The 27,146-nt window shown below is 32.1% G+C and overlaps 4 protein-coding genes and 1 long non-coding RNA gene across 8 annotated transcripts; 3 read left to right on the plus strand and 2 right to left on the minus strand.

Moving 5' to 3' along the window:
* Positions 1-2,394: 2,394 nt before the first annotated feature.
* LOC146901722 (cysteine-rich receptor-like protein kinase 1) lies at positions 2,395-6,757 on the minus strand. The gene is made up of 6 exons (XM_085732225.1): positions 5,200-6,757; positions 4,982-5,101; positions 4,539-4,895; positions 3,890-4,118; positions 3,580-3,724; positions 2,395-3,041 (listed from the first exon to the last, which is right to left on the minus strand). Exons 1-6 carry the CDS (start codon positions 5,960-5,962, stop codon positions 2,634-2,636), a joined length of 2,022 nt encoding a protein of 673 aa, XP_085588351.1. The 5' UTR covers positions 5,963-6,757; the 3' UTR covers positions 2,395-2,633.
* Positions 6,758-7,982: 1,225 nt separating this feature from the next.
* LOC146901723 (wall-associated receptor kinase galacturonan-binding protein) lies at positions 7,983-9,993 on the minus strand. Its single transcript, XM_085732229.1, has 3 exons — positions 9,029-9,993; positions 8,632-8,685; positions 7,983-8,349 (listed from the first exon to the last, which is right to left on the minus strand). Exons 1-3 carry the CDS (start codon positions 9,858-9,860, stop codon positions 8,303-8,305), a joined length of 933 nt encoding a protein of 310 aa, XP_085588355.1. The 5' UTR covers positions 9,861-9,993; the 3' UTR covers positions 7,983-8,302.
* A 2,548-nt stretch (positions 9,994-12,541) lies between these two features.
* LOC146901724 (uncharacterized) lies at positions 12,542-15,840 on the plus strand. Of its 2 annotated transcripts, XM_085732233.1 has the most exons (5): positions 12,542-12,820; positions 12,947-13,051; positions 14,399-14,654; positions 14,896-14,973; positions 15,203-15,840. In XM_085732233.1, the coding sequence occupies exons 1-5, from the start codon at positions 12,779-12,781 to the stop codon at positions 15,331-15,333; spliced, it is 612 nt and encodes a 203-aa protein (XP_085588359.1). In that variant the 5' UTR covers positions 12,542-12,778; the 3' UTR covers positions 15,334-15,840. The 2 variants fall into 2 exon arrangements, with proteins under 2 accessions (XP_085588359.1, XP_085588360.1); XM_085732234.1 differs by lacking the exon at positions 14,896-14,973 and having other exon boundaries at positions 12,594-12,820.
* A 1,198-nt stretch (positions 15,841-17,038) lies between these two features.
* On the plus strand, positions 17,039-18,577 carry LOC146901725 (uncharacterized). 2 transcript variants are annotated; one of them, XM_085732236.1, is made up of 4 exons: positions 17,039-17,315; positions 17,609-17,772; positions 17,870-17,947; positions 18,150-18,577. In XM_085732236.1, exons 2-4 carry the CDS (start codon positions 17,628-17,630, stop codon positions 18,269-18,271), a joined length of 345 nt encoding a protein of 114 aa, XP_085588362.1. In that variant the 5' UTR covers positions 17,039-17,315; positions 17,609-17,627; the 3' UTR covers positions 18,272-18,577. The 2 variants fall into 2 exon arrangements, with proteins under 2 accessions (XP_085588362.1, XP_085588363.1); XM_085732237.1 differs by having other exon boundaries at positions 17,197-17,315; positions 17,707-17,772; positions 18,150-18,459.
* A 4,678-nt stretch (positions 18,578-23,255) lies between these two features.
* Positions 23,256-26,829, plus strand: LOC146901726 (uncharacterized). 2 transcript variants are annotated; one of them, XR_015021352.1, is made up of 7 exons: positions 23,256-23,661; positions 23,775-23,823; positions 23,942-23,999; positions 24,085-24,154; positions 25,130-25,221; positions 25,578-25,609; positions 26,517-26,829. It is a non-coding gene; the product is annotated as an uncharacterized LOC146901726 (long non-coding RNA). The 2 variants fall into 2 exon arrangements; XR_015021351.1 differs by lacking the exons at positions 23,256-23,661; positions 23,775-23,823 and having other exon boundaries at positions 23,859-23,999.
* The last annotated feature ends 317 nt before the right edge of the window (positions 26,830-27,146 follow it).

Below are 27,146 nucleotides of genomic sequence, written 5' to 3' on the forward strand. Positions count from 1 at the left end.
ATTTTATTTATACTCTCCTTAATTAATCATTACTTTATCTCACCATTAAAGAATAGAGAAAGTCCGAATCAGAAATGATAGATATTTAGGCACATTTCCATCAAATGAAAAAAAATGTAGCAAAAATAATTAGATCACATCAATTAACATCATTTAATTTTATTCTCTTTTAATTTTTACATTTAATGTGAGTGTGTCTAAATATTTATAATTTGTGGTTGTGTCTATATAAGAGTTTCTCGTTATAATCATTCTTATCATATAAGCAAATAACTTATTAGATTCGTTGAATAACTAATGTATTTAACTTGTATATAGATTAGATACATTAGATATTCAATAAACTTAAAAAATTGTTTTTGTTGGTTATAAAACAATAGACAACAAAAAGTAAAATAAAGGGATGAAGAAAGTCTAGTTTTTAAATTTTAAATTTTGATGTTTACATTTTTTCAATTTCATCCCTATGCAATTTTGCGTTGTTGGTTTTGGTCCCTCAAATCTAGTCATTTATCATCTCTCATATCATATAAGCATGTTTTGTCAACTCAGCAAGTGACATGTGTGCCTTCGTTAGTCGGCACAACTTTTTTTTAACGGAAGTTGACGTTAGGGGCCAGTTCCATAAAATTAACAAGATACAAGGGCTGTTTCGAAAAGAAAAAAAAATACATGAACTAAAAGCAAAAACACACCAACTTGCGTGGAGTATTTAAGCCTAATTCATGTTTCTATCTCTTTTTAAAACAGAAGTGTTCATTAAATATGAAAATATTCTGATTCATTGTCAATGAATTCATAGCCTGAACCGCATTAAAAGCACTGCTTGTTATGGCAAAAAGTATTGTGCTATCACTGTCAAGGCTCGTTGCCTGTTTGTTCTTCTAGTTCCTTAAAAAGAAACTAATGCGTACAAAAAGTTACAGACCTTTTTTGAAATAAAAACAAAACAACTTTCAATATAATCATAAAATAATAAGAAAAGGTACAAAGAAGTATAGGCAAAAACAAACAAATTAGCTGATCAGAAAAACAAAGACCAAACGCATCAACAAACACTACAAAATCGTTAAAGATTTTGCTTGGATGTTTGGGGAAGAAAGAGCTTTATGATGGAAAATATAATCGAAAATAGAATAATTCTTTAAAAAAAATAGTCTAAATTGAATTTTTGGTCCCTTAACTATTTAGGTAGTATCGCTTTGGTCTTTTAATTAAAATTCGATTTATTTTGGTCCCTTAACTTCTCTCTGTTACATATTTTGGTCTTTTCCGTTAGTTTTTAATTAAAAAACGTTAGGTTTTCTTCATCTTCTTCTCCTCTTTTTCATCTTCATATCATCTCCATCAACCTTCAACAACAAGAATCCCATAAAAATTCCAGAAGAAAATGAAGAAAACCTAACGTTTTTGAATTAAAACTAACAGAAAGGATCAAAATAATCGAATTTTAATTAAGGGACCAAAACGATACTACCTAAATAATTAAGGGACAAAAAATGCAATTTAGCCAAAAAAATATAAGAGTATCTTACCAATTAACCAGCCATGTACATAGAGCACAAAGACACAAGAAAAAAGCAATCAAAATGGATCAACTTCAAAAGCCTAGGATGTGAAAAATTTGAACAAAGCGTTTGTTGATTTACAAGAGAGCTATTTATACTCCTTAAAAATTTATACAATACAATAAATTGTTGGCAAGACTAACGGTGTGAGTTAGGATCCTATCCATTTTTATCTCTCCATTTATTCTATTCATTATTAAAAAATGTAAATATTTTGGAGTGAATAAAAAAGATTTTGACTCATTTAATTAATATCAAAATTTTATATCTATAATAATGGAGGAAAAATGGATATGTCATGCATTGTTTTCTAATAATGAGACTAAATCATAGCTACTCCCCCGTCTCAAAATGATAGGTATAATTGAGTGTTTCACGTATGTATATGCATAATTTGGATATTTAATAATCTTTAGTTACCTATTAGCAAATTATATATATATATATATATATATATATATATATATATATATATATATACATATATATGAGTTAGGATCCGTTGACACTAGGTGTCAACGGATTCGTTGACACCAAATCACAACCATCAATGTTAATTAATCTAATGGCTTAGTTTTATTCATTTAAGTTGTTTACGTGTTCCATACCTGCTCACCACTACTCGGCTATTAACTCTTTCGATGTCAAGCACACAATAATAGTTAGTGTATAAGAATAATATTAGCATCACACATTTTAACACGTATTTTTCAACACACTCTTTTTAATCGGTTAAAATTTACATGAATCCCACAAAATCACGCGAGTATCATATACATTTGATACATAACCTCTTGTCAAATGTAGATAAGTTTTACTCGATGCCTTTTTGTTCTTGAGGGGTCTTTTGGAGGCCTTTATCCTCTCAAACATTGAATTAGCTACATCAATATCCAATAACTATATCTATTTACAAATTGTTGCTCAAACAAGTCAATTTTGGATTTCAACACTTTGTTAAATATGGTAAGAGAAGAATAGATACATCATGTACTATTAAGTCCTCAACTAACAAAATATGCCCCTCTTTGATCATCATGGTTCATGAGATTTGAATTTCATCATCTACTTTGGTTGAGGCAACACAATGTTTGCATGGATATCTGAATCAGGGCTCCCTGAAGTTTTGAACTTAGCAGAAGAAGAAAATGGATGATCTAATAGCGTTGTATCGTCACCTGAGGGTAAGGAACTAGTGGTGCTATGGAAAGATGATCTTGTACTTGCAAGACCATTTGACATATTCCTCAAATGGTTGTTGAGGAATGGTTGTTGTTTTGGGGTGGGGATTTTGTAGTCTTTTTTTGTTAGCATTTGAACTACTTCTGTCATGGATGGTCTAAGAGTAGGAGATGATTGTGTACAAAGAAGTGCAGCTTGGAGAGCATTTGATGCTTCTTCTATCTCAAACTTTCCATGAAGAGCAGGATCAATTGATGTTGTGATATTGTTTGCCTTGTAATTCTTCCATACCTGGTCCAAACAAGAACATTTTATTAGCTACTAATGAAATTCATTAAGGACAAAACTTAGGTGATGTTCTATGTCGGTATGACTCGTATTTTCTTGATAAGTGGGTAGAGGTAATCTTGAAAATTAAACTTATATTTAAATATAGGATGTAATTTGCAGCCTTAAACTTGATTAATGGAAAATCACTCGAGCACTATGTTGTCGAACGCGCAGACACAATTTGCTGAATTTTGTGACTAAATCATGTATGTTCGTTGTTTGTGGCTTTTCATATCTTATTTCTTTTAAACTAAGATCGTTGTTCTAACATTCTATAAGTGTTTTTTGTATTGTTCACCAATTATAATATATTATGTAGAGTAAATTTCAAATAGATCTATATGTATCCTGATAAAAAATAGGTATATTTATATTATCATATACAAACCTCATGCGTTGAAATGTGATTAAAATATAGTACATAAGAAACTATACCTAAATTTTGCTCAATAATTAATACAAAGTAAGAATTTAAGGTGTGAGTGAGTGTAAATCTTACATTATGGAGTACCAAATTTGAACCTTGTGGGAAAACACCGTTATTTTTCCCACAAACAATTTCAGTAACCAAAACACCAAAAGCATATATATCTGCCTTCTCTGTAAGTTGTCCTTTGTTGAGACACTCTGGAGCTATATATCCCCTGTCATATGCAGTTTATTTTAGTTTGGGACCAAACCAACTATGTTTTACATTTACTAGTATATATTTATTTGAAATTCATTAGAACTTTATCATTATTAATAATTGTAAAGTAGTGAAGAGGCTTTGCTTTACATGTATGATATGAACAAAAAAAGCTACTTACTGTGCATTTCCATTGTTGAGATGAGATTTATTTTCAGCAACACAAAGAGCAAGACCAAAATCAACAATTTTTGGATTTAGAGACTCGTCAAGTAGAATGTTACTGGACTTTATGTCTCTGTGAATAATTTTTGTTCCAGATCCCTCATGAAGATATGCTAAGCCCTCAGCTATCCCACATATGATTTGAAACCGTTTCTCCCATGTCAGAACATTTTTTGAGTCCATACCTGTACATGAAAAAACATATTTCTCATTTGTGAAAAAGGGGAGAGAGGGAGAGCAAGACAATTGGTACATGTTCTTTCCCTTTGGTTCTCAAGGTTCAAGTTAAGAGGCGCTTGTAATACGAAGTTCGATCAAGAGATACATAAAGTTTAACTATTAATTGTTTCAGTCACGAATCAAACTCGGATTCTTCTGCACAATTTGTCTCCTTCAATGAAATTCATTAACCACTTAAATGTATAAAAAAGAGAAACTAGACTAACTAGTTAGGGGGTTGAGTAGCTCAACTAATTTGAACTATCGATTAAAGGATTTAAAGGACCCGAGTTCAAACTCTGATAAAAGAGAAAATACTGACAAAACAATTACTATAGTATATACTAACATTTGTCTATAAGAAAATTGGACTAGCTAGTACTCACCGGAAAGGATTTGATCAAGACTTTTATTAGGAAGAAATTCATAAACCAACAAGCTTTCAGGGCCATCAATACTACACCCCAAAAGTTTGACCACATTCTTATGTTGAATCCCATTAATCAAATTGACCTCCCTGAATAACACATCTGTCCATTGCCGTGTATCAAAAAACAAACGTTTAACAACAACAATTCTTCCTGAGGGGAGTGTTCCTTTGAACACAGAACCTTCTCCTTCACCATGCAAGCCTAATTTATTTGCAGGATCAAAATAATTTGTGCCTTTCTCAAGCACATCATACTTAAAACTGAAACCAGCTACGTACGCAAAATTAGGTGACACACCAATACTGTCATTTCCTGAAGATTCATCATCAGTGACAATTAGATTAGCATATTATAATTAGAATGTTAATTAATTAGATCAAGTATCAAGTATTACGTACTTTTTTCTTGTGATGATATTTTCTTCCTGCTCATACATACACTAGGGATGATAAGTAAAATGATTACAATTGCTGATACTACACATACAATGATTATCCATAAATTTTGATGCCCTTGATCTACAAAGAACATTGGAAGAAAAAAAATAAGCATCCATAAAAAATAAATTAGTGTATATAATAATCTTCTAATTTAGAGTTTAAGTGATAAATACTACCTCGAGGAAGAGGAATTTCAACCCATGTATCATTTTGAACATAGACATTGTTATAGAATTTCCTTGTTGAATACCTCAAAAAACAACCAGTAAATAAGCTTCTACCCTCGTTACTAGGAACACATTCCTGCACTTTTTTCTCCGCTGCTATCAAACATTTTTGACAACTCAATTTATCCAACGTCTCCCAACACTGCGCCATTGCAAACAGACCACCTTCCCCATCAACAGAAAATTTATGTTCCCCAGCACCCTTAGTCACTTTCAAAATCACCGTCTCAACATGTTTCGCGTCCACCGTCTCTCCCTTTTCCGTGGACCCACATATTTTTGTATCACGCGTTAAATCCACACTTTCATCAAAGAAAGTGTAGTTATCATAACGAAGAAAACAACCGTCGAGGTAAATTCTACCTGAAACCTTTGGTATGCACCTCGATAACAATTGTCTCGCTTGGGTGAAACAAATGTTGCATTGTGTCGGATCAAGATCTCGTTGACATTGGCCTAATGCATACATTGGATGCCAATTACCAACTAATGTTTGTGCTCCCCACCCCTGTTGTTTCACCTGAAATGAGACCGCGTCCATTACAACCATCAAGTTTTGCTTCAACTTGTGATTGTTAGTATTGTTACCATCATGAGGGTATTGATAAGACCCGCATGTTAGACCAGCTTCGTGTATTTCACCGTCGAAGCATGTCACATATGATAACAATGAGGATATTATGATTCCACATAAAATGTGGAAATTTTTCATCTCTTATGTATCTATTTCAATTCCCTAATCGTCACGTTTTTAATCAAAACAAATCAGATTAGGAAATGAATGATTGGTGTTTCTTTTTTCTATGTGAGAAATGAAAAATGAAAACTAAGATATGGTTATTTGGATTCAATAAAGGGATTGTTACTTCGTTTTGGTTTCATCAACATGATATTTTTTTGGGTTTGATCCACCTTAAAGGTAGATTGGGAGAGACGGTTACCATACCAACCCTCAGGTAAATAGTTTTCTTCGTTAATTTTATAACATACATAATGATCTTTTTAGATTCTTCTTATTTGCAGTTAGACAATAGAGAAAAACGATCATTAGAAAATATGATTATTAATGGTGGAATTAATGAACTGGCTTAGATTTTATTTTATTCCTTATTTGGGTTACCGGTATAAAGTAGTTACAGGTAATGCCTCGTAGCCTGCCAAACACTAAGTTTTTGTCTTTCATGTTTCACACATTTATTTGGGGACAATGCTACTTTGGACCATTTCGTTGTTGGTCTATGGTACATCCAAACTTTAAGTCATTAGGTTAATTATTACTATTTTTCATGATCATATGGACCTTCCACTCTAGATTAATATTATTAATACTACTCATTTTTCTCATAAAATTTCTCTCTAATTTCCCTTTGAGATTGTGTCATTGTTGGACCCACCTCCCATTCTCTTCCACTACGAATATGTTTCAATTGTTATTATTGATTGTGTCAAAAAATTGGTACTATAGATATAAGTAGAGTGGCATTACATCAAAAAAAAAAAAAAAGAAAAAAAAGAGTGACATTGATCAAATGTGATGACATTCATGTATTTTATTTCATTCTATTTAAATCAATTTTTGTCCTTATTTTTAAGTCAACTAATATGTAACCTTTGTATTTTTTAATGAAATTGTGCATGAATGTGTAGAATATTATTTTTTTTGGTTACAAATATGTAGAATATTATAAAAATCTCTCCCTAAAAGAATTATATAAATATATAAATTCATATTTGATTCATGTTTTGTTGAAAAAATTCTAATTTTTTTGGGGAGAGATTCTTTAAACTTTTATGTAAAATTTTATTCAAAAATATAAATTCTACATATGAGTTTACTTGAAAGGAGTAATCAAAAGTGAAGACGAAAAACTTTGAAGGACTAAAAATTGAAGAAAATTTTAGAGAGACTAAAACGAAAAAAATTGGTATATTTATAGGAACCAAAAATGTAATTAACGCTAATTTTTATGTTCCTTCCAAATGTTATTTCATTCACTTGGAGCAGCAGAAAAGGAAAAGTACTCAAAGGTAATGCACAATGTTTCTTGGGAGATTGCTAGTGGTGTCAACATCAATTTATGGTCTTATATGTGGCGAAGAGAACCCCTAATTCATGCCCTTAGTATACCTTAATATCTGCACCATGTTCTACAATCTAGTGTGAGTTTTCATTCTCAATGCAAAGTTGAGTATCCCTCGGTGTATCTCCAAGCTTTACCCCTCTTTACGAGAATTCTGGACAAGATATATATCCCTTTAACAGGGAAAGAGGATAAAATTTTGTGGCAACATTCTCATGATGGAAACCTTTCCTTCAAGGATAAAATTTTGTGACAACACATTTTAAGTGTTTTTATTTTGGAAATTTCAATATTTTGACTTTGTATTATGATACATTTGGTGTATGAGACTTGATTGCACTTTTTAAAAAATAAAATTACATGAGACTATGGCTATGGAAGTGTTTTAATTTTATAATTTTCTTATATTTATAATTGGCAAAGTTCTTAAATATTTTTGTCCATTTGTTTTTAGTGTACCCGATCGATCCGACCCAAACCAACCTGTTGTTTATCGGCTTGGTTCGATATGGACTATCCAATAAACGTGTAAATCCAACCGAAACCAATATGTATACTTTTGATTGGTTTAGGTGACGATTTCACTCAAAACCAAACCAAACCGGCCTGCAAACACTTCTATTTGAGATGTATGCATATAACTATAGAAGATGATAAAATTATGTGGAACTGATTATTGTCAAAGTAGGAAAGTCCCTATCCACAAATTGAATACTTTGTTCTCAACTCTGTGATCATTTGTGTGTAAATAAGGTTAGGGATATGGCTAGGCAACTGATAATTATCATTTGTGTAGAAAAATATTTTTCAATTTTTTTCCTAGGGAATACAGATCAAAACACTCTTTTCACTCATTATATATATTTATATGTGCATGTTCTTCAGCCAAAAAAAAAAGGCATGTACAAAATACAATACAAGACCCAGTTTATGATGATAGTTGCATACTATGCCATACTTCTTGGTACTTTTCAAATCCAGTTGGTTGTCATCCATGCTAGCATATAGGCCAAAAGTCCTGCCCAAAAAGAAAAGTTACATATGATTCATGAATCACGCCCCAATTTTCATTTGATTTGCTAAAATGGAAAAGAAAGAAAAAAAAAATCTTTAATATTTTAAATTTATCTTTACTATATTAATACATAACATCTTTCAATTAAGGAATAGGACACACAAGCCACTAGGATCACCAATGCCACTTTGAAAATATACAGCATAAGCCAGCCTAATTAACAAAGTAATGAAATCGCTTTGCTTTTGAAAATAAAACAAAGCAATGAAATAGCAAATTACGTACCTGCAAACATTTTCAACCTCATAGGCCTTCTTGCTCCCGATGATAATAAGGCCACTGCAAAATATGCAGAAAAATAGTCACTATAGCATAGAAACATTCATAATTTATTATGCATGCATGTACATATAGTATTATTTACTCTTTATTTATCATGATCCGTAATTGATATTATTTATCATCGGGGCTCAAAGATAATTAGTTCCAAAGACGATTTTTTTCGAGAGAGCCCTAATTCAAATTGTGAAACAATATTTGGTTGGACTTTACTTAACTCTATTCTAAATTATCAAGTTCATTCTCCTGGTTAAGACACACGGACAATAATATTCATTCTTTAAAATAACTTATTTTAGAGAGGGGTCCAAAAAATTAATAGAATCTTGAAAAACTTACTAACCTGCTGAGTCACAATTTGAAGTTGAATTAAAGTTTCCACACATACAAACTTGTCTAATCCCATCAGAACCATACCCACAACTACCACCAGTAGCCTGACAAGCACCACAAAACTCATCACTCCCTTGAACAGAATACCTAACACGGATCCCATAAGCCCAATCACTAGGTCCATCAACCTTCAAAGGTGCAACACTATAAGCACTACTATACCCTTCACACTCAAGTTTACTTAGATTAATCCCCTTAATAGCTTCATAAGACACAGCACAACACTCAGGTGGGCCAGACCCAAAAAACGAAGAAGAGCCCGTCTTTTTATGGCCCATCATATTCCAAGCAGGACAATCATAGTACTCTTCACATCCCATACCAGAAACATTTCTGCATGGCAAATGTTTATCAGGGAAGCCTTGAAACAAAGGTGAACGAGGTGAACAAGAAATGAGCATGAAAACGTTGTCGGGTGTTGGGTTCATGTATGGGGTTCGCCACGGTTCGACGGAGAAACCGTTGCCTTTGGTTCCTAGGACTAGTGTATCGCACGTAGACATGTGTGGCTCGTGAAGTGTGAGAGCTTGGTATGCGTAATCTATTTGTAGGACTCTGTAGGAACCTGAGGTTACGTGGAACATGAGAACGTTGTTTATGCAGAAGAGTAAGTCACGGAAACCTGGGTGGCCACATCCGTTTTGAAGGGCAAATGGGTAATCTATTGTGATGTTTCCACAATATGATCTACATGTGTTGTTAGAACAACTTGAAGGGATGATTAGATATGTTATTGATAATATAATGATTAGATGATGGAGGGTACTGAAGAATTTGGACATTGTTGTGATGATATTTTGCTTGATTTGGTTACTTGATGAGTGTGCAAATTTATTGATGTTGGGGATGATTTTTTAGTTGGAGTAGCTTTATTCTCATGTGGTGTTGTAATGTTGAGGAATCTCTAGTTTGATTGTGGATGGGTTTTCCTTCACTTTTGTTGGGACCTGATTTTGAATCATTAGTGTTTTCTTTTTCTTATGTTTTAGTAGACATTTATGCAGCTTTTGAAATTCTGCTTCACTTTAATATGCTTTTTTGGTTGATAAGGTGAACTATAGGTTGCTTTAGAATATTTATAATATTTATAAAAATAAAATTACAATACATACTATAAGACCATTTACAATGGTCACCAACATTAAACACCCTTCAACACCCACTTTTTCAATTCCCAACACTCCACATCATCTTCTCTCTCTTAATTCAACACTCATTCAACTTTAACCTCTCCAATGGTTTTTTTCATTCAACACTCTACCCCACCACCTTTTATTTCTTATTCTTATTTAATTTTATATTTTTGTTTTTATAATTACATAAAATTACAATTATCGATTATAATTAAATTAAAATAAAGAAACACTTAACATTTTTTTTTTGTAAAAACAAAATTTATTTAAATAATTTATTTTTATTTTCTTAACTTAAAATGCAATACAACAAACTAAGCACGCAACACACAAATAGCTTAAAATGCAAGAAAAAAAAAGCACACAACACACAAGTAATTTATTTAATACAATACAAATCATCTTCAATCACGAAACATTCCAAACTTTGTCCATATGTGCTTCACTAGATCTGCTTGCAATTCGTGATGAACATTTGGATCACGCAACTCGGATCTAGCACGCACATGATTTGCAAAAGTGGGTAACACCTCGGTTGAGTATGGTTGCGGTGTACTAGATCCACTTCCCTCATCAGCAACTGCCATGCCACCAGGAGTTATTTGTGTTGAAAATTCAGGATATTGAGATGCACTACCACTGGGAAAATTTTCATTCTCCATTGGCATATAACCATGAAACGGGGGTGTTTGAGATGGATATCTCATCATAGATCCATAATATCCATGAAAGTTTGGAACAGAGGATGACTGGTTGAAATTTGGAGTAAAACCAAAATTAGGTACGTTTTGAGGTATGTTTTGAGGTATATTTTGAGGACGTTGGTTGAAAAATAGATTTGGATTTGGATGATTGTTGGGATTTTCATAGTTAAATGGGAAATTAGAATAATTTTGGCTGTTGAAAGGGTTATTATTGGGATCCATTTCACAAAAAAGAAGATTAAAACTTCACTTAGTTTGCTAATAGAAAGATAATAATAAGATGAATATAGTGAAAAACTTGGTTTTTTTTTCTGTGTCCAAATCAAATGAACCAAGTCTCTATTTATAGAGGAAAAAAAATCATGAATTTTGGTAATTTTTTTTTTAAAAATTATTTTTCAACGAAATTGTTGAATTAAATAATTAAAAGGATAACAATCTGCCCGACCAATCAGAAAGCGCCACGTCTGCAACGTCATCCAAAAACAAGATTCTCTTTCAACAGGTCTGCAGCTCACACGACTTGGTCTGCGCGTGTTCTACACGCGCCAGTTTGGTCCAATGCAAGCGCGCCACGTGGCATCGAATGGCAGGTTCAATTTTGTTTAACCGGTTCATCATCTCTCTCATCCAACAACTCCTTCAACACAGGTTCAACAAATTGGAGTGGTTTTTCTTGTTTAATGTCAGCTTCAACAAGCCCATTGCACATAGTCTAAGATAAAAGTCCAAAAACTTCAACTCCCTAATCTTATATAGACCATTTTTCAGAGATGCAGTATCTTTTTTAAACGGTCCAGCATGTTAAGACATTTTATTTGATTTTTAATAAATATAATAAAAATGGAATGGATCGGAATAAATATCACTTCTCTAAAAAAAACTAGGGCCGACTCTTACACTAATACCACTTACTCTTTAGTGAACAGTAACACTGAACAATATGACAACAACAAAATATGAGTATCACTTGAGCATGTCAGTAGGATTTTCGCTTTAAGAATTCTCACGTATTACCATTTGGCTAGCTCCAAAATTAGTGAGAGTGATCAAATTTAGAGATTTTCTCTTCCGATTTTACCATCAACTTCTCCAACCTTTTATTTTTCAACTATTTATAGTTTCTTGCCAATAAAAACGGAAAGGAAGACACATTAGTGACCGTCTTGACGCTAATTTAATATAAAAATATTTCAGTGTAATCACGTAAAATTTTATAAAAATTATGATTACTCATATTCGAACTATGAAGGGTATATAAACAAATCTCAACTAAAGTGGACACACAAGACGGGACTTTAATTCTTTTTAGCACTTGACCTAACATTTCCTATTTGTTTTATATAATGTAATAATTTAAGAAAATTGCTCTTCTTCCAACAAAAAACAGTCACTCACATAACAAATTGACCAAAATACTTCCACGTGAGTTAACTCTACGCATGTGTTAAACTCAACGTGACTTAAATCACATTCGCTACCCATGTGAGTTAATTCATCTAGGTTATAACAAAGCGTGAGTATACTCATGTAGAATATACTTCAACTTACTGAACGTAAGTTAATATTTTGATCAGTTTGTATGGTAGTGAACGTTTATCTTGGAGAAGAATAGTTTTCAAATAATTTACACTAACATGAGTTAAAAAATCTATGCATCAGCAGCACCGTAAAAAATACAAGAGAAAAAAAATTCCTCAAAGAAAAGGGAAAAAAATAACTACAACGCTCGGGAACAGTCCGTGACTGAGAAAGATTCCACGGCGCCCACCACCATACCCACCGAATCATTTTCTTAGATCGATTTCCCCTTCCCTATCCAAATCTCATTTCCATTCGGTGGATTTTACCGCGCCTCTTACAATGGAAGCTACTGACAACTCATCGGAATCCACCGTCTCAAATGTACATAATTCCTTATTTATTCATTCAATTCGCTTAACTTATGATGATTATTTGCATTACTCAGATTTTTTTTTTGTTATCAAATTTGTTTAATTTCAATGATATTCTAATACTTTCGTTAATCAGGATTCTCAAAGATTACCTGGTATGGTTAATTGGGGACCACCAACTGTTATTTCCGTATTTGCAGGCATGTTATATGGTGGTAGCAGGGAGGCTTCTTCCTCTGTTGTAAGTTTTTCACCTTATGCTCCAAAACTATGATTTCAATAGCAATCTCATGTGTACCTGTGTATTTATTAGTAAGAAATCTCATAGGACCTGTTTGGTTAAACAACTTAATTTGCAGCTTATAGCATAACCACTTATTATAAGCTATTTCTTTAACCTGCTATAAATTAAAGTCAAATTGTTTTCATGTAAGTTATCCTGGAAAGCTTATATGTTCTCCCAAACAATATCACAAGTGTTTATGTTAGAAAATAAGCTCAAGTAAGCCAATTCAGACATGCTCATAGTGTATTATGTTCAACGTGGAAAAGTTCATTGAAATTTACAAGTACAGACAATAGTGCAAGTATAGATATACTTTTTTAAGGATAGAATTATATAATCTTTAGTTTTTTTTGTGAGTTTGGTTTGCTTTGCTTATTGTTAGATGTGGCCATGATGAGAAGTTTAACACTAGGGTTATGATTAGATGTTGATTATAAGACTAGTAACCTCTTTATTACATAAGAAGTAAGAAACTGTTAAAGTTTAATTGCACTTGTACTCGGGCATATAATATTTTATACTGTGTATGCTAAGACAGAAACGAAAAGTTAAGTATGTAGACTTTTTGCTTAACCCTTGTTTCTTGTTGAGAATTTTGTAGAACTAGTAATGTAAGAAAGTAGGTACAAACCCATATTATTAGGTGAAGCCCACGAGGAAGTCAAAAAGATTATCCAAATCCTTTAACAGATGATTTGGCATAAATTTGTGCTTGTATAGTTTAAGAATCTAAACTAATTAAGACACAGGTTGTTTTGATTTGTTGTTTTTACTTTGTTTTTCTTTACTCTGCTTCCATTTCCCCTCTTGTTTGGAGCAACACTTTGTAGAAAAGGATGATTAAGCCGGTTCTTTTCTTTAAATTGCTTCCTTCTTCTGTTCCGTATAAGTGTTATAGATCTTCTAAACATCCTGTGTTAAGTTTTATTTTTATTTTCTGCCACTTTCATGAGCTACACATTTTAATTGTTTACTTTACGCTGTATTTCTGTGTAGCTTAAGAGCTAATCACTCTTCCTCTTTGTAATTGTGCAGTGGTTGCAAAACAAAGTCTTTCTCAAAAACAAAATCAAATACTAAATGTAGAATTTTAGTGCAATATGTTTGTATACTTTACATCTAATAGATAAAACCTATCTCAGCCTTCACATACATATGTTTACATAGAAAAAGAACTACCCTCACAGACATGATTGTTGATTATACATTCTGTTTCTGGCCAATTATGTTTATATCAACATTGCTTGTCTATCTTATCACAACCAACTGTGGAATCATATGGGATTTCCCATGTTTCAACAGAGCAAAGATGCAGAAGTGATGTTGAAACTTGGGAGCACAGAAGACAAACGAGCACAATATCGATTGATGAGAGATGCAATGGAGAAACGGTTCATTCGAGTTACACGAGGCGCACTAGTTGGAGGGGTACGACTTGGAATGTTCACTGCTGCATTTTATAACATACAAAATCTGCTTGCGGAGAAGCGAGGTGTGCATGATGTTTTCAATGTTGTAGGAGCTGGATCAGCCACTGCTTCAGCTTTTGGTTTAATAAGTAAGAAATCATACTTAATGTAGACTCTATAATGTTACCTATGTTGTATGAGAAAAACAGTTTACTGCTCTATAATGTTACCTATGTTGTATGAGAAAAACAGTTTACTGCTCTATTTTGATATTCCAACATGCCCTTTTTTCTCTATCTTGTGAAAGGATTCTTTAGGTTGAAATATAAAGGGGAAATGGTTACATGTCATACACTACTTCGTTAATGTATTGTTTTCCCTTTATGTTAGTGCCAGGATCGCTCCGTTGGCGAGCAAGGAATATGGCACTAGGATCAGTACTGGGAGCAGCATTTTGTTTTCCTCTGGGTATTATTTCTCGAGTATTTGTCTTTGTTAATCACTAATAGGAGAGAGTCCTGTTGTGAGAATTTAATAAAAAATTAGTGTGATCCTCTCTCTCAACAGGATTTTTCTGTCCTATTAAGTAAGTAAAAGGAGTGGATCCAAAACTGTTAACCAAGTGTTTAACTTATGTGTGCATAATGGATATGTGACTATTTACTAAATTTTGGTTTCTCCATTTATTGTTTGGTAGGTTGGATCCATTTGAAGATGGTAGAAATAGCTAATGAAGAGAATCTGGCTGCACATTCAGATCAGAGAGAAGTAAAGGGTGGTGTTAGTGCTGCAATTGAGAGACTTGAAGAAAATTTAAACAAAAAATGAAAGAAAGCTGTTGTTAGGTGTGATATCATACCTCTTTCCCCTTATCATTTTTATTTTCTCAGAGAAGGGGGTAATTATGTGTTGGACAATGAGGAAAGCACTTCAGATGTTGCTCATATGAACATCCTCCTCTTCATAGGAAAATTAGTGCTAATTCAGATATTTAGCGTCAGGTTTTTGCATTTGAGATTACTAGTCCATCTGTTATTTTGCTAGTACGTTTTAAGTCTTGGTCGTACAAGTAGCATAAATATTTTTAGAGTGCATCTGTTTTTTGATTTCGTATATTCTTGGGGCTCACAGCCAAAACGAGAAGGAAATCAATGCACTTTAAGGGCATTTGAAAGAAGCTTTGTGTAACAGGTGTGCTTGAAAGAGCTGGTATCAAGAATAAACGTAAATGCAGAGGTTATGTGCAATTTTTCTTTGAACAACTTATACATAAACACTTATTATTCAATAAACTAGCAACACACCTATGCTTAGCAGCACGGGCTGCATGTCAAAGTGTGAGAGTATTCAGTTAACTTGTGATTAAATGTTGTTCTGTCTGTCAATTATACTCTCAAATGACATTTTTTTTTTTTGACAAAACTCTCAAAGGACATTTTTAGTGACTAATTTCGAAATGGATAACATGAAAGTCCTGAATTGTGAAAGAAAAAAAATTAGTTTGTGTATGTTTCTTTTTTATATCAGTAACAAAAATTTGTCAATTTTTTTTTTATATTTTTCAGTAAGAAATATTTGTCCCGTGTTATTTATTTTTATATTTAGATAAGAAAAATATTTATCCAATATTTGTTTTGCGTACTTTTTACATTCATCATTGAAAAAGTGTCCCCTATTTTTTTTTTTATCGTTGATAAATATATGTCCTATATTTTTTATATTTATCAGTAATGAATATTTTTCTTGTGTTTTTAATACGTGAGTGATATATATTTATCCCATGTTCTTTTTCTTCTTCTCATGTTTTTTTTAAAAAAATAAATAAATAATAGAATGGAATGGAATTGAATGGAATGCATTCCATTACAATTTACATACCACCACTTATTCACATTTTTTGTTTGTTCCATCCAATTTAGGAGGAATTAAATCATCTTTTCATTTCTTTTTTTAATTCTGAAAATACTGTTTTTATCCCTATCTCTTATTATCTTTCCAATTATCTCTAAACTCGTTCTTTCTAAATTATTCGTTTATGTGCTTATCACACAACAATGAATTTGCTGCTTCGACAATATATACACGCTGCTACCATCATCATGCTTCATATCCAAACAATGTGACAGAATGTTTGTTCCATTCCGCTATATTCTATCCAGCTATAATTGAGTCCACTCTATTTTGTTCCAACAATTCAAACGGAGTTTAAATGTAACACACCTCATAATTAGACTTTAAACTGTAATTTTATAAGTGCTAAGATACTAGCTTCTTCAGTTTGACTAGATCTCAGTTGGTCGAATTGGTTTATTTTACCACATTTCAATAAATTCATAGTTTGCAATACAAATTTACTTTATGCAGTCATAAATATAGTTACCCTTCTCTCTCCCTTAAGAGATGTGTTTTTAACCTACATATAATTTTTAGTCGCTATAAAAAGTTTATGTCTTTACCAAAATTTTATTAAATTATTATTTTAGTATATACTTTATTTTAATTTTAAAAAACTCATAAACACTGATGATGCATGACAGAAACACATACTACAAGCGGATAAAAGAAGGAAGCACGCAAAGTTGGTGTTTGTTACGATTTTCCTCAAATGGTGCAGCAGGCCATTTAGCCATCACTCTTCTCTCACTAAAACCCTCACTCCTCACTCTCTCTCTCTCTCTCTCTCTCTCTCTCTCTCTCTCTCTCTCTCTCTCTCTACATGCTTCATCATTTTTCCTCAAATTTATTCCTTAATCTTTGACTTCAAGCTAACTAGAAGTTACACCTTTGCATTAGACTCATCTCTACCGAAGGTAATCTTCAAAATTCTCCCTCTCTTTTCTGTTGTTGTTGGCGGAGCTCCATTTTGTTTGTGTGAGTATTGATTTTCGTTTTCCTTTACGAAAGTGATAGATCAGGTTGATATATTTATACTTCTAAAAGAAAATTTCCTTCTTGAGCATTTTGGAAAATGAAATTTTTGGGAAAAATATTGAAAATTCATTTTCATTGCATGAGTGATCTATTTTTTTCAATCTATCATTGTATAAAAAATGATTATGTTAGATGAGAAGTTTAACACTGTTATTTGATTTCTGAGGATTAGTGATACAAGAGAAGAGACAATGAATAAAGATTTAGTAGGACATGTAATTTCCTTTGCTTCATATGTTGGCATACAAAATCTGCTTTCGTTGAAGTTAGGCGTGGATGAGCCTTTCAATGTTATGGCAGCTGCATCACTCACTTTCGGAGCCCGAGGTTTCATGAGTAAGAAATCATACTTAATGTCAAATCATTCTTTAGGTTGAAATATAAACAGAGAAATGGTTTAATTTGTGAATGTATTGTTTTCCATTTATGTTAGAGCCAGGATCGATCCGGTCCCGAGTAAGGAATATGGCGCTATCATCAGTAAAGGCAGGAGCACTTGGTTTTCCTCTTGGTAACTTTATTACAAGTAGTTTTCTTTGCTAATCAGAGTGATATAGGAAAAGCTCCTGTTATTAGAAGAATGGATTTTCTCTCTTATTAGTAAATTAAAAGAGGGGATTTAAAATCTGTATTCATGGGTTTTTAACTGATTTGTACATCATGGATATGTGGTTGTTTACTAAATTTTGGTTTCTCCATTAATTGTTTTGTAGGTATGATCCAAATGAAGCTTATGGAAAGTGGGATGATGGTTTCTCCATTTATTTCGAAAAGTCCTTCAGCTGCAAATCCACATTCAGCTGTAAAGGAGGATGTCGAGGAAAATTTCAACTAATGTAGGAAAGCACTTCAAAGTTCAAATGAGCTACTCATATCCTCTTCATAGAGTAATTAGTGCTAATCCAATAATTTAGTGTCAGGTTTTTTAGGTTGAAAATATTAGACATGTTTTGCTATCGCTTGTTCAGTCTTGGTCGTGCAAGTAGTATGCACATTTTTAGAGTGATTGTGTTTTTTGGATTTCATGTATTCTTGAGGCTCACAGCCAAATAGCAGATTGACCAATGCACAGGGCATTTCAATGAGCTTAAATCGGTTTATCCTATACTTTTATGATCTAACTATCTAAGCACTTGCGTAACAGTGTGGTGTTTTAAAGAGCTTATGATATAACAGTATAAACGTTTACGTAGCGGTTATGTGAAATTTTTCGACTAATACCTCAAATTCGTCCTTGAATTATCAAAAATCGGTCAAATTCGTCCCTGAATTTTGCGAAATATCTATTTAGTCCCTGAATTTACAAAATATCAATCAAATCAGTCCCTCCGTTAAGTTGGTCTGTTAACGGAGGTGACGTGTAACGTTAACCTCTTACAAGGCTTACCACATCAGATGCCACGCAAGCAGGGACCAAATTGATTGATTTACAGAAAATTTCCAAGGACCAAATTGATGGATTTTCAGAAAATTGGCAACGGCTCTTTCTCCTTGTACTCATTAACGGCTCTTTCTCCTCTTCCAAATTAACGGCTCTTTCTTCCCCAAATATATAAATTTGGAACCCTAATGTTATAATTTGTCACCTAGAGTTCAAAATCCTCCAAAATTCTTCCATGAAATAAGTAGGTGTTCTTCCCCAATTCAAAAAACTTATAACCCTAATTTTGTTGATTCAATTCGAAATTCAAAAATCATTAGTCATTGTTGAAGATTCGGTGTCCAGAAATGATGGATGGTGGGAGTATGGGCAAAAACAACTACAACAGCCGGTCTTCATCTTCAACCTCTATGTACAATGATGATGTGAGAGAGCTTCATTGTTGGTGTCCTAGAATTTGTGTTGTAAGAAAAGTAAACACTGTCCAAAACTCAGGAAGGCCTTTCTATCCCTGCCCTCTGCCTAAGGTTTGTTTAACAATGGTTATGTGATGTGTGAATGGTTTGTTTAAATAGTATTGATTTTGTTTTTTGATTGTATAAGATGATGATGAAAATTGTAAATTTTTTGTGTCGGTTGATGAAGCTGAAGAACTAGGCTATTTTAAAAACAATGGTGCTGGTCATGGAAGAAATGCAAGGTTGATAGAGAAGCCAAATGATAGGGGCAGAGAAGAGGTTTGGAAGGCAAGGTTGATGGATAAAGTTGATTGTGTAGGAAGTGAGCTTAGGTTGATTAAGATATTGATAGGAGTATTATGTTTGATTGAGTTGTTTAGAATGCTACTGTATTGTGCCAAGTCCATGTAATGTTGTAATGTTGTAATGAAAAGAGGTTGTCAATGAATGAATCAAACCCTTCTATCAAAAAATTTCAATCAAATTGGTCCTTGAATTATATGCATATCCATCATATCGATCCTCAAATTGGTGAAAATATCATCAAATAGGTCCTTGAATTTTCACAACAGATATCACTTTGATCCTTGGTGCATACATTTGCTGAATAAAGTAAAAAGTAAAAGACAGACAGTTTGATTATAAAAAGACATACATTTGCATTCCATCATAAGTCATATATTTGATGTTCATAAGTCATTACATAGCCAAAAAATGCAAATTACATAGCCATCAAGTCATCAAATCATTTGATGTTCTTAAGTGATTACATATAAAACTAAACAAGTCATTTGAATGGGGGATCATCATTAATTGTGATTCCAGTCCTACTTCCCCTTCTTACTGGTCTTTTTCTTTTTGTTGGTAAAGTCTGCTTCTCTTTCCCCTTCCTACCTCCTTTTTTACCCACATTTGAAGCATCATTCTGAGTTTGTTGGGTGACATTTGCCTGAGTCACTGTTTCTTCAAGTTGAGTTTCTGGTGTGATGTTTCCACCTTCATTGTCAACCACATTAACTTCTTTACTTCCTTGCGCAGCACCAACATTTTCCTCTTTAGTAGCACCAACATTTTCCTCTTCAGTAGCACCAACGTTGTCTTCATCATTTCTTTGAGTATCACAAGCCATTTCCTCCATTCCTTGAGTACCATCAACAAAAAACCCTAAAATTACTAATAAAAAAACGCAATCAAACACACAACACTCACAAACAAACATCAACGAAACATGATATGAAGTTAAAAGTTGAAAAAATAATGCCTAAAACTAAAACCGATAATCGCAAAAAACGGACACAAAAAAGGAAGAAACGAACAAGAGTGAATGGAAAACAAAGTTGAATGGCGCTACCTTGACAAACCACGAAATCTGACTTCAAAACCGTATCTTTTCCACGGTTGATCGCTGGTGATGATGATGATTTTGGAGAAGTGAAGAGGGTGACGGTTTAGGCGGGAAGGTGAAAGGTTAGGGACTTGTTTGATGCTTCTGAGTGAAAATGTGAGGATGAAAGACAATGGTAATAGAGGGGTATAATTGGAAACACAGGGAAAATTACCCTCAAAAGTTAAATCTCGAATTTTTACCATTTCCATCAATTTAATCCTTGTACACGTGGCTGCCTTGTTGACACGTGTACAGGACAACACAGCATGCAAGAGGACATGTCATCACCACTAACGGAGCTTTTGGACGGAGGGACCATTTTGATGGACGTCTGTAAAATTCAGGGACTAAATTGATATTTTGCAAAATTCAGGGACGAATTTGGCCGATTTTTTATAATTCAAGGACGAATTTGAGGTATTAGTCGAAATTTTTCTTTGAACAACTTATGCATAAACACCTACTCAATATGAAATGTGGAATGTTGCTGAGTGGTGAGTTGATTGCTGTTGGTTGGAAGTTTGCCTAGCAGAAAACTGTGCCTTCTGATTTGTTATTTGCTCTCAGAGTGGTTGATATATTTGTTCAATTATTCATGGTTTATGTTATATTATTGATTCCTTGGGTTTTTGTTGGTTACTTGATTCAATGTTTGTATTTCATGTGAATTTGTTTTATTGTCAAATAGCTGGTATAGAGTAGAAGAATTTGAACAAATTGTTATTATTCTACTATGTCATATTAACAAGTGCTGTTAAATAGCTATTAAATAGCCCGAAGTTAAAATAGTTTTTCAATACTTGCAATAACTCTTTATGTAGGTACTAAAATGATAATAACTAAGTAATTATAAAGACTGATATGACAATAAATAAATATATTAAAGGACTAATATGACAATATTAAACAAAGTATTTTAATGTCAAAAACTATTTTGACTAGCAAAGTGCACAATCAGATACTATTTTGAAATTTCGATACATTAAAAAACTACGGTACTTATATTTAAGACCAAGTGCAATGGAAGTGTTGAAAGTATGATTCAACAACACTTGGGACCTTTCCAACGGAGTGTTGAAAGTGGGGAAAAAATGATGTGGATGTTTGAATGGATTCAACATTGTTTAAGCCTACAACAGAGGGACACGTGGCGGAATTTGGTTTGCCAAAACTGGCGCGTGTTCGACAGAAGCGTGTGAGCCGCAGAACGGATGAGAGAAAAGCTGCTTTGTGGATTAGTGGTGACACATGGCTGGTTCTGATTGGCTATCTGAATTTTTCTCATCTTAATAATTTAATCTCAATTATTTCATTGCAAATTAATTTTTAAATTTTTTTTTAATCAAAATTCATGATTTTTTTTTCTCTATAAATAGAGACTTGGTTCATTTGATTTGGACACAAAAAAAAAATCAAGTTTTTCGCTATCTTAATCTTATTATTATCCTTCTATTAGCTTTTCTTTTAGAGTTTAAACTTCTTTTTAGTGAAATGGATCTCAATAATAATCATTTTAACACCCATAATTCTTCTAATTACCCATTTAGCTAAAAAATAAATGAATTATTTAAATAAATTTTCTATCGAACGTGTTTTAAGTTAAGAAAATATAAATAAATTATTTAAATAAATTTTTTTTTACAAAAAACTAAAAAAAATTGTTAAGTGTTTATTATTTTAATTTAATTATAATCGATAATTTTAATTTTATGTAATTATAAAAACAAAAATTAAATAAGAATAAGAAATAAAAAGTGGTGGGGTAGAGTGTTGAATGAAAAACCATTGGAGAGGGTAAAAGTTGAATGAATGTTGAATGAGAGATAGAAAATGATGTGGAGTGTTGGAAATTGAAAAAGTGGGTGTTGAAAGAAAAAACTATTGTAGATGGTCTTAGAGTAATAGTCTAATAATTAGCTATTGTAGCCTTTGTGAATGTAACAAACTCAAGATTTTCTCTCAATATTTGTCACACATTCAAGGAATATTACCCCTTACTCTCTCCGGTCACATTTATAAGCAAAAATGTACTTTTTAGGTTCATTGAATACATGATGTATTTAGTCTATATATTGACCAAATACATCAAGTATTGAATGAATCTAAAAGGTGCTTTTTTGCTTATAAATATAAGCGGAGGGAGTATTTTAATTTAAAAAAACTCATCTTAATAATATACAAATGGGGAACAACAAATAGCAAAAAATTTTGCATCAATCCAATGTGTCAAAATTCTAAGCCACTTCATGTCACATCATCATTAAAAAATAATTTTATTTTTGCCACTTTAAGCATTCACACAATACAAATAATAAAATATCATTATCACACATTTTCCCTCTTCAATTCAAAATTCAAATCTCAAAATTTTTCAAATCCTTCTTTCCCTCCTACTTTTTCTCTTATCCCAACAAACATCACTTTCAAATTTGAACTCACCTTTCTCTCAAATTCATCCCAAATTTCTTTAATTTTTTTCCTCTCTAACACACACCAACATTAAAATGTTATTTCCTCTCATTTTCCCTCTTCAATTCAAAATTCAAATTCATTCAAACCCTTTTTTTCCTCATACATTTTCTCCCTTATTCCTATCCAACATTAATTTCCTCATTCCATTTTTTTACTCTCTCTCATCCTGTTTTTCCTCACTTTCTCTTTCATTTCCAAACATTCCACCACTCCCTCTTTTCTCTCCTACGTTACAACACAAACCTTTTTCTTCATCTTCTTCTTCAAAAAAATCACACCCGAACTCTTTCTCATCTTATTTCAAAAGTTATTTCGAATCAATCCTTTTCTATGCATCCTTCACGAAAAGATTATGGGTTTCATGATTCTCAATCTTCTACTTTTGCTTTCTCTCAGTCGCTCATGTCTTCGACCCTTTTCGAAAATCAGTTTATGGGTATCACGATTTGAGTTTCACTGCTGAAAGTTTGTCGGTATGAAGAAGTATTCACTCAACATGTGAAAAAGGGATCAATTTTGAGTGTGAGGTAAATTTGTTTCTGTCTTTGTTAATCTCCTATCAATCTTTGTTAATCTCTTATCAATCTTCTTCCCTTTTCACATTTAGTCTCATGTTTTGAGTTATTTCGTTTTCGTACAGGTTCTTTCGGAGAAAACGAAGAAGAAATTAGGGAAGAATAATAATCAAGGTGAAATATGAATTTCGAAAACCTAATCCATTATTTTCCCATATTATTTTCCCATATCAGAAAATAGTCTATTAATTTATATTTGGTTTTGAATGATTCTGTTTTGTGCATGTTGGAGAAATCTTCACTGATCCATCAAAATCACTTTTGAGAATGACTAATCGGATGGGAACAGGGTATTATTGCTAAAAACTCATTTGAGATTATTCTCTTTTAAATTGAATTTTGTATAATGTTTACAACAATTCTCTTTTAATTCAGGTGAAGATTCTAGACAAGAAGGATTGTCTTGATTTAACTACATATGCGTGGGTATAATCACTACTTGAAGGTATATACAATTACTTTTATCTATTTTCTGTTGGATGTGTAATTTGATGATTTTTTTAGATTGGTCTTTTGTTGAATATGAGATTTGGTTTTTTTTTAGATTAATCTTTTGATGAATGTGTACTTTTGAAAATCTATTTTCTGATGAACATGTACTTTGAAATGTGAATTGATTGAGATTAAGTTTATGCCATGTGAAATGTTACTATGATTTTTAGCTTTAATTATGTTACTCTCAACACTTTTGAAGTAATACTAATAATGTTGCATAGAAACCTTTGTATAAGTTATGTGATTATGGCAATTTAGCTGTTCAACTTTACTAGATCACAGTTACAATACCAAGCAAGTGGGGGTTGGTCTTAGTATCAATTTAATGTTAGGAAATGACATAGCCCTTCAATTGAACTATTGTGCAACAGAAAATCAAGTCATATGCCATCTAAAATGGGTATTTGTATATAATGTTGTACATCTTGAGTTTGAGCAAATCGGTGCTTTAGTTTATAGTGATTTAGAACTATAAGTGATTGAATGAGTGACCTTTGCACGTCATTGAGTGGCCATTTTCTGCTGTTTTTTAGGCTTCTCTACTATAGGTGCAATATTTGTTTGTTCATAAAGCATACTAATTTTCAAAATTATATGGATGCATCCTTCAAAATTTGAGATATTTTTGGTTCTATACATTGATATTTTGTTCTTTTGGGATTCTGATTTTTTGGTTGTTTGTAGAGTTTACATATCATATACTACTGTGTATCTTTTATAAGCTAATAAATTAATTTGGTATCAACATTGCTAATGCAAAATTATTTATTATCCAGAATTATTTTCTAGGATTATGAGTAGTTTTTTAAGAGAACAACATAGACATGTTCAAGTGAATTTTATATGATCATTTGAAATTTTCTCCAGTAATATAAGGTTATTGATTTTCGTATTTTGGTATTGATTTTATGCATTTTTTTTGCAGCAAATCCTGAAGTACACTGATTTTGTTAGTTACGTGAATGTGTAGATTTATTCAAAGGAATGGAAATGAAGGGTTTATTAGATATGACTCAGGTACGTGCAAATTTTTAGTACGTACATCTTGATCTCTGGTAATTTTGTTCCATAAGGTATGTTATTTTCATGAAAATGAAATTTGTTTTGTTCTCAATCATGTGATTTTATTTTAATTATTTCTTTATTTCAGAATTGTGCTTCTTCGATTATGGTGTTTGATGTAAAAAATGAATGGTTTGCATTTCATTTACATTTTGCATTTAATTTTTTCATTGTTATAGTGAGCGCTCTAAATGTTTGAGGAAATGTCTCAATATGTATTAAGTAGGATTCGTCTTGCTTCAATTATATTCCTATTTGTATTTCATTAATTGAGATTCTAAATTACGTTTTTCTCTAATATTACTTGGCAGGCTCAGAGTTGTTGATGAAGGTTAGGAATGAGGTAAGTCTTTTGATCAGTTGCCTACAAAATGTCCGTCTATGTATAGTTCTAAGAGAATTCAGAACTAGGTTTTGTTTATTTGTTGCTTGATTGTATGTAAATTTGAAGGTTAAATTTGAAGTCTCTCTTTTTGAAAACTTAGATTATAATACTTAATTATGATCGAAGATTCACATGGTATAACATTAATAATGCCAAACATTTCAAACTGCTCATACAAGATTCTTCTTTCTAATGTCATGAGCTTAAGCTTTTGTAAAATTCTATTATTACATTTTTATAATGTGTTATATTATTAGCTCTTAATGGCAATCTCATATGACTTTTGATATTCCTTAAAGACTTATGCATCAAATTTTTAACCTGTTTACCATTAATATTTCAAGGCTTTTGGGTATAATAGCATTATTAGGTTATAGTCTTATAACTCTCTTCAAGGTTTTCATTGGACAAAGAGAGGTTATCATTAGTCTTATGTATGCAACAGAGAGATTGACATTATGAGCATAAAGTAGAAAACGTGCAAGTAAGTTTGGCCTCTAACTTGGTTTCTTTTTTAATTTGGTTCAACTATGAGCATATTGTTTTTGAATCCACTTTAAATTCCAAAGCATTTTTTTATCTCAAATTTCTTTTTATTTATTTATTGAAACGACTCATTTTCCATTTACCATGGGATATAGAAAAGCTATGAAAGACAAATATATAGTACAAGAGAACTAAAGTTTTTTGTTTTGCTTAAGGCCATCTGAAAGAGTAAGATAGGTATTGTAACCATCCATAGTTTTCCCTTTTGTTTAAAAAAAATATGTTGTATGTTTTAGAATAACATAGTACAAAGGTTACATACACTTAGTAGATTGTGGAGATATTAAGAAAAGTTCACAATTGAATTCCTATTTTGTAGTCTTTATCTGAGATAAAGTTGGAGCTAAAGAACAAGCAGAGCGACCAAGAGATAAAGTTCAAGGGCAATGCCAAACAAAGACTTTTCTTGATTAATTCTATTGTAGGAGATAAAAAAAAAACTTTTAGAGTTGATTCGTATCATATTCATTTTATTTATTATTATTTTGACAAGAGGGTTGAATTAGACATTCAAGTTAACATTATTCAGTTATTTATAGACTTTAGATAAAGTGATTGTGAGTATTTTGCTCATCTTTGTAAATAATTTTATGATTCATATTCATAATGGCATGGGATCTCGTGTGGGAATAGATAACTTGATAGGTCAGAATTCATGCCGCCACACTCATAGGTCAGAATTGAGAATACCAATTTTGCAAAAGAAGGTTTTTAATGAACATAATATTTTGATTGAGTAATCAAGTAATATGTGTAAATATCTAAAGTGGATTGGCAGGGTCTCTATTATTAGTTACTAATTCTGCAGAAACCAACATTGAACCACTCATTTTAATTTAACACACATTTTGATCATTAGTTGAAATTAGTAATTACGTTTCTCTTCTATTCATTCTATACTCTATAAAAAATGTTGTTTATTATCGCAAATTTTAAAATAGTGTCGTGA

This window comes from Medicago sativa, chromosome 8, assembly GCF_051527215.1.
Source record: "Medicago sativa cultivar Bolivia chromosome 8, Bolivia_mono, whole genome shotgun sequence".
Taxonomy (NCBI): Eukaryota; Viridiplantae; Streptophyta; class Magnoliopsida; order Fabales; family Fabaceae; genus Medicago; species Medicago sativa.

Bases quoted from the DNA above. Each gene is read 5' to 3' on its own strand.
- LOC146901725 (XM_085732236.1), top strand. From the start codon at position 17,628: ATGAATAAAGATTTAGTAGGACATGTAATTTCCTTTGCTTCATATGTT. The intron at 17,773-17,869 runs GTAAGAAATCAT...CATTTATGTTAG, and splicing joins CGGAGCCCGAGGTTTCATGA to AGCCAGGATCGATCCGGTCC. The intron at 17,948-18,149 runs GTAACTTTATTA...ATTGTTTTGTAG, and splicing joins AGCACTTGGTTTTCCTCTTG to GTATGATCCAAATGAAGCTT.
- LOC146901723 (XM_085732229.1), bottom strand. From the start codon at position 9,860: ATGTCCAAATTCTTCAGTACCCTCCATCATCTAATCATTATATTATCA. The intron at 8,686-9,028 runs GTTAGTAAGTTT...CATATTTTGCAG, and splicing joins TTCAAATTGTGACTCAGCAG to TGGCCTTATTATCATCGGGA. The intron at 8,350-8,631 runs GTACGTAATTTG...CTTTTTGGGCAG, and splicing joins GAGGTTGAAAATGTTTGCAG to GACTTTTGGCCTATATGCTA.
- LOC146901724 (XM_085732233.1), top strand. From the start codon at position 12,779: ATGGAAGCTACTGACAACTCATCGGAATCCACCGTCTCAAAT. The intron at 13,052-14,398 runs GTAAGTTTTTCA...ATGTTTCAACAG, and splicing joins GGGAGGCTTCTTCCTCTGTT to AGCAAAGATGCAGAAGTGAT. The intron at 14,655-14,895 runs GTAAGAAATCAT...CCTTTATGTTAG, and splicing joins TTCAGCTTTTGGTTTAATAA to TGCCAGGATCGCTCCGTTGG.
- LOC146901722 (XM_085732225.1), bottom strand. From the start codon at position 5,962: ATGAAAAATTTCCACATTTTATGTGGAATCATAATATCCTCATTGTTA. The intron at 5,102-5,199 runs GTAGTATTTATC...TGTTCTTTGTAG, and splicing joins TGAAATTCCTCTTCCTCGAG to ATCAAGGGCATCAAAATTTA. The intron at 3,725-3,889 runs GTAAGTAGCTTT...TGCATATGACAG, and splicing joins CTCAACAATGGAAATGCACA to GGGATATATAGCTCCAGAGT.